General features: G+C 34.5%; 2 protein-coding genes across 2 annotated transcripts; both read right to left on the bottom strand.

The window, feature by feature from the left end:
* Window positions 1–1,647: 1,647 nt before the first annotated feature.
* Window positions 1,648–13,105, bottom strand: LOC116773658 (kynurenine/alpha-aminoadipate aminotransferase, mitochondrial-like). The gene is made up of 7 exons (XM_032666156.2): window positions 12,784–13,105; window positions 7,575–7,743; window positions 7,162–7,345; window positions 6,762–7,022; window positions 6,384–6,563; window positions 3,262–3,456; window positions 1,648–3,125 (listed from the first exon to the last, which is right to left on the bottom strand). The coding sequence occupies exons 1-7, from the start codon at window positions 13,022–13,024 to the stop codon at window positions 2,910–2,912; spliced, it is 1,446 nt and encodes a 481-aa protein (XP_032522047.2). The 5' UTR covers window positions 13,025–13,105; the 3' UTR covers window positions 1,648–2,909.
* LOC116773657 (trichohyalin-like) lies at window positions 8,189–10,570 on the bottom strand. The gene is made up of 2 exons (XM_061528875.1): window positions 10,368–10,570; window positions 8,189–10,318 (listed from the first exon to the last, which is right to left on the bottom strand). The coding sequence occupies exons 1-2, from the start codon at window positions 10,568–10,570 to the stop codon at window positions 8,323–8,325; spliced, it is 2,199 nt and encodes a 732-aa protein (XP_061384859.1). The 3' UTR covers window positions 8,189–8,322.
* Window positions 13,106–14,718: the final 1,613 nt, after the last annotated feature.

A 14,718-nucleotide genomic window follows, 5' to 3' on the forward strand; every position in this document is an offset into this window, starting at 1 on the left:
ACTGTGATACTTTACGCCTCGAGTGTCACCTTCAAGACTAGGAGAGCATTGAATAAAAAACATACACACACATTCATACACCTACTGAGGTACTTCAGAAAAGAAAATGGTCTTGAGTGTTTGAGAGCAAATTTTTATTATGTTTTTGTGACTTAATAAGTCCAAAAAATTTAAACATTGAATGAAGGTGAAAAGAATATATTGCAGATCGAAAAGTTATATCAAAACTACAAAAAATTCACTTCTACTGGCTGTTCTGACTGAGGACGTAATGAGAAATTGTTGAACGAATACGTCATGTAAATCTCGAGCATATTGTGTGTAGATAGAAGAGATTAGAAGAAGAATAAGAAGAGTATAGAGATGTGCAGGTAGCAACAAAAGGAAGACGTAGATGGATGAAGTGATGAAATATTGAGGAGGGACAGAGTATTGAATAGAAGAGTTCTGGAGGTCAGAGTCAGGGCCGAGAGGTTATAAAGTATTGTTAACTATATACTAAGAGTTATAATAATTCGGGAATCAAGTTCTCGCTTTCTAACGAGTTGTCCAAAATTAGACGTTAATAAACGAGTTAGTCTGTTAGTCCCCAAACATAAACTGAGAACTGAACTCAAAGAATACTAAAGTGCAATTTCGTTTCAAACATTGCAATCTCCGAAACAAAACTAATTCCAACGAAACATTCTCGAAATCGCTTACGAATAATCGCTTGCCAATTAAGCTCGCTTATTTCCTTAATTCTGAGCGATTGCTCGCTTAAAAACCTTCCATTCCTACACACGACAATATCAATTAAAAATATACTTTAGTTCCATCATATAGAGCACAAAACTGCTCATGATGAAGTTCTGAAGACGTGCTGATTTAAAGTGTAATTGCATTCAAAGTATTGTGAAACTTATTTGTTGTGAATACAGTTTGTTTTAGCTCGAGAGCGTTGATGAGCTGAGCTAAATGGGAAATTGTGTGCTAACTCGCCGACGATGGAATAAAACAACTCTTTGCGCTAATAATGAGAAAGTACACGTAGAGTAATGAACGCACAGAGAACTATAAAGTATTGGATAATGAGCGGAATGTTAAAATTAAGAAAAACGGTCCTTGGCTTAGCGATTCACAATGAACTCCTTAGAAGGAGATACAAATGCACTGAGATACTGTATAACCAACTAATAATTTAATGACATCCTTGAAGGAGCACTTCCATACTGTGAGAGGGTAAAGTATATTTAAATGTCGATATTTCTCTACATACAGTCCGATCTGTTTCTATTCTATATTGAGGTGAAGAGAATCAAACGGCACAGTAGTCAGTCGTTTTTCGATGACATCCTTCTATCGCTTTTGACTCGTCAATCTCGATGGATGTTCGTATTTGGTGACACGTTCAACAAGTCAGCCGCAGCGGATATATAGACATACAAAATGTTATTTAAACTTACATTACGTTGTAGTTCGAAAGCGTATTATATAATAAAAATAAAAGTGCATAATATATGGCTGCGAGGAAATAGAAATACAATAACGCAAATGAAGCTCTGGCGGAAGTCAATCAGCGAGGAGCTGGCGAGGCGGGGAGACGAGATTATCATTTGGAAATTAATGTTTAATGTTTAGTTTAGGATTTAACAGAAAATAACGTGCGAGAGTAAAATACATATATTAGTTGATTAATTTAATATTTATTCTATGTTGTACACGATACGCTTTGTAGTGTTACGACTGGAAGATCGTTTATATCACTTGAAGGAGAATCTTTCTCATACATTCTAAACAAGGAATCGTCTCACTCCGTGCATAAATAAGAGAGAGGTTAAAGACATCTAGTAATTATGGTTCAATGATGTGTAGGATATTAGCGAGTAGGTACACATTCAAACGAAACTAGGATTTTCGGACAAACAATGAGAATATCTAACTATTTAACATCTTACAAACGAGATGAGAGCGGCAAACTTTTTCAAACTGTGAGTCGCCTTGCCAGCTTTTTATAATATCTATCGTTGAACAAACTGTATAATAGTAAAACATTCAACATATATAACGTTATATTGTAAATAAATAAAACTTATATCCTTTCAAATTAATTTTCTTAGTTTATTTTCTGCGATGACTAACGCTCTGGTTCCCAAAATTAAGAAAACTTTAACATTTGTAAAAAAAATATATTTAAAATCGATGAGAAAAGGTATCGTAGATTGTTGAAGAATGACAACGTTGTAAATGAGTATAACCTAAACATGAAATGATATAGAAAACTCGTTATTACTATAGTTCTGTTGGCAGTGAACATTGAACACTTCCCAGGAACTGCTGGCAGGTAATAAACTAAAACTGACATAAAAAGCTATTTTAATGAAATATAAAGAAGTTTAAAATTAATGTTAGTTAAAGTAATAATCGTTCCAGAAACAGACACGAACGTTGCGATTAAAAATTGTGTCACTTAAACTATATTATGCGAATCAATTGAAGTAATTTGTACAGAAAATCATAATTTTCTTCTCTTAAAAACTTTATATCTAGTATAATATGTTCTTAAAAATACGTTTTATTTATATAATTAATAATAAATAACATTATTTTGTATAGTAACATAAATATTAGAGCCGAATATTTCTGTATAATAATAGTAATAGTAATTTCTGTATACTAATAGTCTGACTATTTAAAATTACATAGAAACGTAACATTTTATAATCTTGTTCTAGTTACTAAGTTAAGCTTGACATCATTTAAGCCTATGGCAGCACTTAGCGGCGAATTGAAATATCTTGAAAAAATATGTATTCTTCGAATAAGTATTCAGATATATCAAAAAATATATTTGTTATATTAATTTCATCTTCGTCTCCAAATTTACAATTATAGCACTGCTAAATAAGTAAAAGAGTTTACAGCGCCATCTATCGTTCAGTAGCCAATCTTTGTGGTTGTTTTTGTACCATAAGTTTCCGTTCTTCTTCAGTGATGTCCGCTAGGAGGCGCACTGATGCGTCAATGTCCTTCATTTGAATCTTACTAAAGGCTAGTCTTACGTGAGGACAGGGGGCGCTACTGTCGAAGAGGAAAGCCTGCCCGGGAACTAACATAAGGCCACGGTTGAAAGCTGTCTGGAAAACCTAAAAGAAACCTTTTTTTAATTTACACAAATGATGAATTAAGATAACGGTATAATAATTTAAAAAAAAAATATTTTGTACCTTTTTTTGAGATCAAACCTGCTACATCAATAATCTACATATATGATCCACTCACCATATTATAGACGTCCTCGATGCCTGGAACCTTCACCCAGTGGAACAGACCAGCACTCGGTTCAGTCCACTCCAGGCCGGTCACCTCCCTCATGGCGCTGGTGAGGGCGTTCCGACGTTGTTCATAGAAATGACGAGTTGAGTGAAGATGTGACGCAAGCGCGCTGCGGTTCAACAACAGGCGATGAAGGATCGTCTGAAATGAGAAATTAACATTTATTATTTAACGAAACTAATAAACTTTTTACTTTTTCGTCACAGAACAAATAATTTAATTTCTAAAACCGCTTGCAACTGACTCAAACTTCTTGATTACAATTTTTATATCTTACTTTAAAGAGTCCTAACACGATCTACAATAAAATCTAGTTCAACATAACACAAGTGGAAACAAAATTCATGTTCTAATAATTGTCTGTGTCTAAAAATATCCGAATCCTCATGGGAGTTATATTGATGTTTTAACGAATGAGTGAATCATGTAACTAATGATAGTTAGATTGATAAAATAATATTCCGTAAAGTAGACTGAAGATAAGTACGTGTTATCAAATGAAAAAAAAATACGATATAACGTCATCAGGTGATAACTAGCTCTATAGGAACTAGAGAAGGTCGTTCACAACAACGGAGGAGTTGGAATAACAGTGACATAACCTGAAGGTTAATGAGGCATTGGTTCCGTGGTATAAATAATGCATATATAGAAAAATACCGTCTAGTTGGCGAAGAAAGACTAACATCGTCATACATTTTGTATAGATTATCGCCATGAACATGTCCGGAGACGGTTAGTGAAACAATATGAAAGGTGAAGAAGAAATATCATAAACAAGAAATTAAAATTATATATATACATAATGTATATAATTTTCTCATGTATTCATAAAGTCAGTCAAATCAATATTTATATTGATTATTGAATGATGTGTGTTTATTCCACTTTTCGCCATGTTAGCTGACAACTGCTCGAAAACAAATAAGTTTTGAAGTTAGAAAACGATTTATTTAGAATAGAATGCCGAACCATCTGAAGCTATCCACGGTTGAGCGACAACCTACGATATTACCACATATGAAGGGAGTTACTGACAGAATAGCCAACATCTTGAAGAAGGTTTCGGTCAAGACTATGTACAAACCACACACGAAAGTGAGCCAATTCTTGAGACCAATTAAAAGTACCATTTGTATAAAACTATGTTTTCGGATGGTTAGGCGTTAATTATTGTGTTATTTCTACATTTTCCATAAGTTTCACCTTCCTTTCAGCAACCTTTATCACGGGCGAGTGAGATAAAACTGTCACTTGGTTTCATTTAAACGACTACACCGAAAACCTTAGGTTTCCTGAGGAGTCCTTGATTTCCTGCGGAGGAGGAGAACTTGGTTTTGACTGGGGCTTGTCATACATTGGACAGACAAAGAGGAGCGTCGGTATAAGGTTTAAAGAACATGTGTCAGATTTTAACAGTAGCCGCACGTTGAAATCAGCAGTGTGTGAACACACAATGGACAAACCAGGCCACTACATTCGGTTTGATAGACCACAGATCTTTGCTCGTGAAGACAGGTACATACCGAATTTAATCCGCAAAGCTTTTGAAATAAAAAAATATCCCAATTTCAAAAGAGAAGAAGGCTGGAATCTATCTCATTCCGTGAACCCGCTCATAAAAATAAAATTCCCGTGTCCGTGACCACATAGCAGGACCTCGACACACAGTTAGAACTTACATTGAGTACGTTCTACGTGCCTCGAGAGCAGAACGAGAAATAACTGACAAATACTAACGCTGACTGATAGCTGCTTCCACTTACAATTAGTATGGCCGTGATTATGGTTATTGTAAAGGAAACGAAACGTTACTAATAGTATAAAATGCCCGCAGTAGGTACATGCGAAAACCATTGTTTAATTTAAATGGTTTAAATTGATATTGAGATACATAATTAATTTTGACAGTTTTCGAATTAAGTTTATCGCAAATGGTGCGATAATAAGTTGAATCTTTATCAGAACAATGACCTTCTTAAAAATAATAACTGATAAATTGTCGCGGCTACGGTCAGGGACTGATAAATGTTTATACAAAAAATTTGCTTCGTTAAATAGTTTTAATTAATATTTACAAATAATACTTTACTTACTTACTTACTTTCAAAATTTAATTTCTTAACCTTATAGCAAAAGATTTATAGTTTTAATAAGATCTAAGACTTTCGCAAGTATTCATTTAAATGTAACTAATATTTTCGGCTTACTTCGCAGGATCACTAGCAGACGAGATGTCGTCTGTAATTTTAGAAATAATAAAACACTCGTAGGAATCAGAAAATATTAGTTTCATTAAGAGTTATAATTTTATTCACAAAATATTTAAAAATCAGTATAAGGAAGTTTGTGACTAAACACTATGATAAGTGAGTGGGTGAATGAGGAAACGATAGTTAAAAGGCCTTAATATTATCAAACATTACTTAAAACTGAAACGTTAAACATTACAAACCAGTATATACGCTAAGGACTGGTATAAGTTTATAGTTTTAAGGGTTAGAAAGAAATTATCCAAAAAATTCAAATAAAAGTTGCTATATTAAATAATAAAATAATTTAATATGTGTTTATAACAGAACACTGAACATTAACATTAAAGTTATTTTTCAATCCGATTGTTGCGTAATTGTTATTAAAAAAATGTTTATATGACACGCCTATATTCGTTATCAACAGATCCCTGGTTCAATAATCTGATAAAGTATAAGACATAATATAGAATTACCAAATTATAATAGCATTCTTTCATGTATAATACGGATTCATGTATTAAGGAGCCAGTTCACTTATACTGAGATCATCAACTTTATGTTTTCATGAATGGATGTTTGTCGATGTTTGAAATAATAACTACGAAACGGATTTTGAGAAACTTTATAGAGATGTAGCTCACGCTATTAGTTATAACATAAGGTGACGCGGACGAAGACATTGTCGCATAATGTCTTTATTACAATTTATTGTAAATATATATAACGACATGACTGAAAATATGTAGACATTAAAACAATATGCATTTATAAATACCATAGTACTGTATGTATGTATGTGAATGTTTCACCGACCTGGGCTAAGGTGCAAGAGTGCAATAGTTCGGCCTGTGCGTGTAGCTCGAGGTAGTGTATGAGGGCTGCTGGAGCCGTCACCCATCCAGCTCGGAGACCAGAACTCACCACCTTGGAGAAAGAATCTAGTCGTAACACACGACCACAAGCATCCAGCGACAGGAAAGACGGGATCACGGTCTGTGAACATAGATAAGGTCCATAAGATATAGTTACAATGATGACCTCCATGGCAGTTTAGAAAGGAATTAGTTTGATTAAGTAAAACAATATCTATTATTAAAAATTACCCGCAACAATAAGGTAACTTGGATGATAAATAAATACTCTCAAAATATATTTTTACTTTTCGGGTTAAACACATGATAAAATACTAACGTTAGTATAATTTAGAAACATGTAAGGATCATCCTCAAGAATAAGGAAGTCGTATTTGCAGGCCAGCTCGTATATCTGTCTTCTCCGCTCCTCCGAAACAACTGTTCCAGTAGGATTGTTCCCGGTCGGAATCAGATACATAACTTTGGGCATTTTCTGTCCCCGAGTGTCTCTCTCGTGTAATATGGAGTCCAAGATCTCCGCATTCAGACCCTGCTCATCTTCACGTATAGCAATTATTTCAGGTTCATAGGGTCGCAACTATAACAAATAGTTTTAATTACTTCCATAAATAATAATTTGTCTTAATTGTTAAAAAATATTTAAATTTATGAAATTATAAAATATTAACAACTTAGAGAACTTGAAGTGAACACATCATCAATGTGAAGATACTCACAGCACTAAAAGCTCCAGTGTACGAATATTCTGTGGTGATGACCACGTCTCCAGGGTCCACCAACAACTCTACACACTGATATATACCGTGCTGTCCACCGTTAGTGACCAAAACATCATAAGGAGAAGACGGACGATGAAGAACTCGTTGAAACTCTCTCAACTCGTTGAGTAGCGCCGGGAGGCTGGAGACAATATACTGGCAATGATTATGGATACGTTTACATTAAAACTAAGGTGAGATGGACGAGAAACAATACTTTGGTAAAAATAAGCAATAAATAATACAATTTAAACTTAATTTAGTACTATGATATTTTTGGTAATCTTATGTGTATAATATTATAAGTTAATAAAACTAGTCTATAATTTGTAACTAGTATATCCATATAAAGTAATTCCAAACTAATTCACCCCTGAGAAGGCACGTATTGTAAGGCCGGTGCTAATTCCGCTTCTTCCAGAATAATTTTCCCTCCACTTCTAGTGGTCAGTTCCAGTTTTGTGAACGGAAAGATTGCTTCATTCGGCATACCCTCGGCCAGTGAGATCATGTCTTTGCCAACTTTGTAAGCCAGTGTAGCTACAAGAAAATCCATAGAGCGTGTATAAATTGATATTATTTTAATGTTTTTAAAAGCTTCTGTAATAAGTAAATGAAATAAAAAATCTAGAGTAATATTACTGATAATAATAGAAAAGTCATTAAATAACTTTTATAATTTATACATTATCCAAACTACGAGTTTCGTATTGAAAACATTGTATTGGAGAGGATTGACACAACAAGGTCAAGAAATTGTTTATTTATCAATAACGGTTAACGTAATGAGTTTATCTCTTGCTTAATATAATATTTTATTTAAACAAATTAAAAAACTAAAAACTTTTGTAATGACGCTCTGTTTTGATAAGAATAATTCAATGTCTACGAAAATATTATTAAGAGTGGGATTGATCAGAAGTAATTATAAAATAATTAAGATTTTTTTATTGGTACAAATAAAAAAAAGAGTATATTACGGAGTCAAAGATTTATTGGTCATTAAGTATACTTACAAAGATAGTTTCTGTTCATTACACACAGAAACACAAAATAGGTTTAGAATTTATAACAAAAAAAAGCTCGCTGTACGAAGAAATAGAGGAGTTGTTGTACATATTATACAGGTACGAAACAATTATTGCAATCGAAAGACTTTGAATTTTTAAGCAAATTTTGTCCATATTTTTCCTCTAAAATTATTGATTCATTATCACTACAGAAAATTCTGTTACGAGTTTCTTCACACCATTCTTGATCTTCTTGGATCAATTTAAGATATTCCACTTGTAAGTTGAGTTCAATGACAGATACTGATGTTGTTTGAAAATTATAAATTTGATCTCTTGTAAGTGCTTGTTTTCTAGAGGATTGACTCAATTCCATATCAATTACATTGGCATTACCTCCTTTTATAGGAGATAATCCGAATGAAATTATTAACTGTTGGTTCTCATCTACGTGTTGCTTAAGTAGATTCTGCTTTCCTGTATCATCTAAATATTGTTGTTCCTTCATCTTTCTAAGATCCTCTTGTTCATCCACCCACCTTTCGTGTTCTTGCTCGTCAAGCAGTCGTTGCTCTTCTATTTCATCCAAGAGCCGTTGCTCCTCAATCTCTCTAAGAGCCTCTTGTTCATCCAACCACCTTTCGTGGTCTTGCTCGTCAAGCAGTCGTTGCTCTTCTATTTCATCCAAGAGCCGTTGCTCCTCAATCTCTCTAAGAGCCTCTTGTTCATCCAACCACCTTTCGTGTTCTTGCTCGTCCAGCAGTCGTTGCTCTTCTATTTCATCCAAGAGTCGTTGCTCCTCAATCTCTCTTAGTTCCTCTTGTTCATCCAACCACCTTTCGTGTTCTTGCTCGTCAAGCAGTCGTTGCTCTTCTATTTCATCCAAGAGCCGTTGCTCCTCAATCTCTCTAAGAGCCTCTTGTTCATCCAACCACCTTTCGTGGTCTTGCTCGTCAAGCAGTCGTTGCTCTTCTATTTCATCCAAGAGCCGTTGCTCCTCAATCTCTCTAAGAGCCTCTTGTTCATCCAACCACCTTTCGTGTTCTTGCTCGTCCAGCAGTCGTTGCTCTTCTATTTCATCCAAGAGCCGTTGCTCCTCAATCTCTCTAAGAGCCTCTTGTTCATCCAACCACCTTTCGTGGTCTTGCTCGTCAAGCAGTCGTTGCTCTTCTATTTCATCCAAGAGCCGTTGCTCCTCAATCTCTCTAAGAGCCTCTTGTTCATCCAACCACCTTTCGTGTTCTTGCTCGTCCAGCAGTCGTTGCTCTTCTATTTCATCCAAGAGTCGTTGCTCCTCAATCTCTCTTAGTTCCTCTTGTTCATCCAACCACCTTTCGTGTTCTTGCTCGTCAAGCAGTCGTTGCTCTTCTATTTCATCCAAGAGCCGTTGCTCCTCAATCTCTCTTAGATCCTCTTGTTCATCCAACCACCTTTCGTGGTCTTGCTCGTCAAGCAGTCGTTGCTCTTCTATTTCATCCAAGAGCCGTTGCTCCTCAATCTCTCTTAGATACTCTTGTTCATCCAACCACCTTTCGTGGTCTTGCTCGTCAAGCAGTCGTTGCTCTTCTATTTCATCCAAGAGCCGTTGCTCCTCAATCTCTCTAAGAGCCTCTTGTTCATCCAACCACCTTTCGTGGTCTTGCTCGTCAAGCAGTCGTTGCTCTTCTATTTCATCCAAGAGCCGTTGCTCCTCAATCTCTCTAAGAGCCTCTTGTTCATCCAACCACCTTTCGTGGTCTTGCTCGTCAAGCAGTCGTTGCTCTTCTATTTCATCCAAGAGCCGTTGCTCCTCAATCTCTCTTAAATCCTCTTGTTCATCCAACCACCTTTCGTGGTCTTGCTCATCAAGCAGTCGTTGCTCTTCTATTTCATCCAAGAGCCGTTGCTCCTCAATCTCTCTAAGAGCCTCTTGTTCATCCAACCACCTTTCGTGGTCTTGCTCGTCAAGCAGTCGTTGCTCTTCTATTTCATCCAAGAGCCGTTGCTCCTCAATCTCTCTAAGAGCCTCTTGTTCATCCAACCACCTTTCGTGGTCTTGCTCGTCAAGCAGTCGTTGCTCTTCTATTTCATCCAAGAGCCGTTGCTCCTCAATCATCTCGTGGTCTCTCATCAAGCAGTCGTCTCTTCAAGAGTCTCTCTTCTTCATCCAACCACCTTTCGTGGTCTTGCTCGTCAAGCAGTCGTTGCTCTTCTATTTCATCCAAGAGCCGTTGCTCCTCAATCTCTCTAAGAGCCTCTTGTTCATCCAACCACCTTTCGTGGTCTTGCTCGTCAAGCAGTCGTTGCTCTTCTATTTCATCCAAGAGCCGTTGCTCCTCAATCTCTCTTATCCAACCACCTTTCGTGGTCTTGCTCATCAAGCAGTCGTTGCTCTTCTATTTCATCCAAGAGCCGTTCAATCTCTCTAAGAGCCTCTTGTTCATCCTTTCGTGGTCTTGCTCGTCAAGCAGTCGTTGCTCTTCTATTTCATCCAAGAGCCGTTGCTCCTCAATCTCTCTAAGAGCCTCTTGTTCATCCAACCACCTTTCGTGGTCTTGCTCGTCAAGCAGTCGTTGCTCTTCTATTTCATCCAAGAGCCGTTGCTCCTCAATCTCTCTGAGATCTTCTTGTTCATTCAACCACCTTTCGTGTTCTTGCTCGTCAAGCAGTCGTTGCTCTTCTATTTCATCCAAGAGCCGTTGCTCCTGAATTTCTCTTAGATCCTCTTGTTCATCCAACCACCTTTCGTGTCCTTGCTCTTCTATTTCATCCAAGAGTCGTGGTTCCTCAATCTCTCTTAGATCCTCTTGCTCATTCAACCACCTTTCGTGTTCTCGCTCGTCAAACAGTCTTTGCTCTTCCATATCCTCTTGTTGTCTATCTCCTTCCATCTCCCAGGGATTGTCTTGTTCGTCAAACGTCTTTTCATTTTTTAACCCATCGTCCAGTGTTTGTTTTTCTGATTCGTTTATTTGTATGTCTAGTCCCAAATCAGTATTTTGTATAATTGATATTTGACCTTGATTTGTTTTGACGTTTCGTTGATTTTTATAAACATCGGCAAGATTATCGCTTTTACCTTTATAATCATCAAGAATTTGATTTTCTGCGATCGTTTTCCAATGTCGGTCTTCTTCAATAGAGGCGTTTTGATTCTGGTAACAGTTTTTATCATTATCTTCTCTCTTCCGTACTTCCATTACAGATTTATTACAAACTTGATCTGTTTCAAAGTCAATGAAGCATTTTTCTCGTTTTTTATTAGGAATAGCATTTTGAAGTTCATTGAAATGGGAAAGATTTTCTTTACATATTTTTTCATTTCTTTCATATTTCGTACATACTCGTATAAACCGATGTAATTTATTGTTCTTGTCATTTCCTTTTGGTTTATTAGTATCCATGTGGTCTGTTAAATATTCGTCATAAATTTTTTCTTTTAAATGTGTACAAGTTACCTTTTCGGTTGTTTCCGAATCCCTTACTTCTAAGTCTCTATCTTTTATGACGATTTTTACATTACGTTTCATTGCCTCCGACACAAAACTGTGAATCTTGCATTTGAAAAGGAAAAGAACACTATAGATAACATTTTCACTGAGTTTTTCTATGAAGTCTAACATTTTGAAAATGATTAGGACTTATCATTTATAAGAAATACCTTTTACGTCTATAGAACTAAGATAACAAACAATGTATGAAAGTAAAGTGCGATAAAATTATGACACTTTTAATCTTTAATATCTATGAATGCTATCACTCGATAATTAAAATCATGAAAAACACTCTTTACTTTTCAAAAAATCTAATCTAAAAATCACTTTTTTCATATTCAAAAAGTGACTACATATTATAATGAGAGATAATATTATGAAGTTACTATACTTCAAACATATAACAAACTAAGACATCTCTAACAAAAAATATTACAAAGTCTGCTCCCAATGTGAATAAACTTATTTATTTATTTGTGCATATTATGCATTTATTTTATTAACATTTTTTTCAACAAAATTCCAAAAGAAATAAACAAAACCATTAATTTTAATAAATAGATAAATATATTCCGTAAACAGAGCTTTTTTTAACACGAGGACGATCGATGCATAAATTTCATATGTTTGCACTATAAAATAATTCCATACAAAATGTCATAGGTAGCCTACAAGATAGAATTTTTTTAAAGGAAAATTGTTTCTTGGAAATTTAAAACGTTGCAATTTTAAATGTGGGAAACTCTATAGCTCTATATATCTACTTATTTATTTATCAAATAAAAGTTTATTACGAACTAAGTAATCGTATTAATGTATATTTTTCTTCGCGTTAATAATTTTTAAAACAACAATCAGCTGCGTCGTACAAAAATCTTATCATATAAAAAAAATCATCAAAATTAACATCATTATATTTAAAGAGAAAAGACGGGATAAAAAGTGATTGCAGTCGTAAATGTAAACTATAATAAATGAATCTCTGTTTGACTCTTCATGTATTCATTATATATAAGTTGTTATATGTTATAGTTACATAATAAAAATATTAAAAAATATATAATTTTATAGTAAAAGAATATAACTTTTCCACTCACTCATCTGTCTCGTTAATCCCGGCTGCCTCTTTAAGGCTCTCTTGCTGAGAAATCTTTTATAATCTTTTTCGTCTAACACACGATACTTTTGTCTAAAGTCATTTCTTTCTTCGCTGTAAAATTTGAAAATATCCTCAACGTTCTGTGAGTAGCTCTTCTTCAGGACATAAACTGGACGGTAGTTTGAAATATTTCTTAATAAATTCCTATTCATTTTTGTGAATTGCACAGACACTGACATTTTATTAAAGTATAAGAAACTGATTTTAAGAACTAAATATATACATATATATTTATATATTTTTTTTTATTATATTGCCCCACGTTTCGATATCGACATGTCTGGCGGACTCCACACGATGTGAATATTTAAAGATAATAAAATAGTTCTTAATTTTTTTCACAAATTTCGATAAGAATTTAATGAACAATATAATTGGATGATTGATTAACATAACACACAGCGTGTGAATACGTTATCATAAGTTTGTTATTCGTTCTGGTAAATGTTTTTTTTATCTATTTGTTTTTTTTAATTCATCGGCTAGTAAAGGACAAGGGAACCGCCCTCACGTTTTGGATATGTTACTGCTCAAGAGGATCTTACATACGAATTATTGCGTTAAAGTTAGGCGATGACTCGGTGGAGTGAGAAAAAATATCGAGAGATCTATTCTATAAAAATATCATCTCTGGAAACTTTTAATACTGTTTCATTAAAATTATCTTGTAATTTTTCCAATGAAAGCTTTTAATTAAAATTAAATCATTCATCATCATCTAATTGTCTAAATAATTGCAGAATAATGCTAAAATCATAAGAAGTTTTGTGATTTTTAGTGTCGGTATTCAATTGAAATTGTTTACAATACTTTCTGCAACATACGCTAAGATCAGACCTCAGACTATAATTAAAGCGAGTACAACCTTTATTTACCCGTAGCACCTTGTACCTGAGAATGAGCCGTCGGTATAAGCTAGCAGATACGTATACGTTTACTGTACACACTAATTATCTCTTATTATATATGTTTTGACCATCAGAAAATAAGTAAAGTTTGCTGATATATAAATCAACTGTATAATTTTATAGAAATTTAGAGAAAAATCTATAAATTTTATTTATCTTATCTGTAACCCGATACTTATAGAATTATAGGCGATACGGATTTCGCCGCTAACCTCGTTATTTTATATAGATAACAGAAACTTAAGGATAATAGACATCACATTAAGCGACACAGATCATTCAATTCTCTTGATTAAGTTCTTCTTCTAACTCGTTCTTTGAGTGGACATAATTTCATATTTTTTAACTCAACAAATAACAACAACACCCTAAATATAAAAACGGTTGCCAGGAATTATACTATACTAAAATTAGGAGACTTAGAAGAAGTGGTCTAAGTAAGCTTTTTATAACATTATACAGTATCGATCTTAAGTAAGGTTATTATGCCCGTGCTAAGACAAGTAAAAGGACATAAAAAGTTCCAATGGTTACTAATTATTGTGTACAAGTAGTCAAGAGAGCTACAAATATTTTAGTTTGAGGGAAGAATGGCAGTCTCTTGACTTGTTCGGGTAGTAAAAAGTAGTGTCACTGTTAGGAATTGTCTATTTCACTTATGTAAACGGACACAGATATCTGTATATATACGTTATATGGGCTTTATTATTAAATAGTAAATGACGGTCTAGAGACTTTGCTTATCATAATTCGCTAGGAACATAAGTTTTGTTCATATATAACTTACTAAGGAACTGCTTAGTAAATGTATGAGAATAAAAGCGTAGTTTCAATAAATAATTGTTAGCATATTAACACGCTACGTTAAGTTCCAGTAACAGTCGACTTGATTCAGTTCCTGAGGGGCTGGTTTTACCTCTGAGTTCAGATGCTTATACCAGTCTGGTTTGTAAGCAACGAGGCCT

The sequence above is a fragment of the Danaus plexippus genome (genome assembly GCF_018135715.1).
Source record: "Danaus plexippus chromosome 22 unlocalized genomic scaffold, MEX_DaPlex mxdp_33, whole genome shotgun sequence".
Taxonomy (NCBI): Eukaryota; Metazoa; Arthropoda; class Insecta; order Lepidoptera; family Nymphalidae; genus Danaus; species Danaus plexippus.

Bases quoted from the DNA above. Each gene is read 5' to 3' on its own strand.
- LOC116773657 (XM_061528875.1), bottom strand. From the start codon at position 10,570: ATGAGCAAGACCACGAAAGGTGGTTGGATAAGAGAGATTGAGGAGCAA. The intron at 10,319-10,367 runs GTGGTTGGATGA...CTGCTTGATGAG, and splicing joins GACGAGCAAGACCACGAAAG to AGACCACGAGATGATTGAGG.
- LOC116773658 (XM_032666156.2), bottom strand. From the start codon at position 13,024: ATGTCAGTGTCTGTGCAATTCACAAAAATGAATAGGAATTTATTAAGA. The intron at 7,023-7,161 runs GTGAGTATCTTC...TATTTGTTATAG, and splicing joins ACACTGGAGCTTTTAGTGCT to TTGCGACCCTATGAACCTGA. The intron at 3,126-3,261 runs GTGAGTGGATCA...GGTTTCTTTTAG, and splicing joins TCGAGGACGTCTATAATATG to GTTTTCCAGACAGCTTTCAA.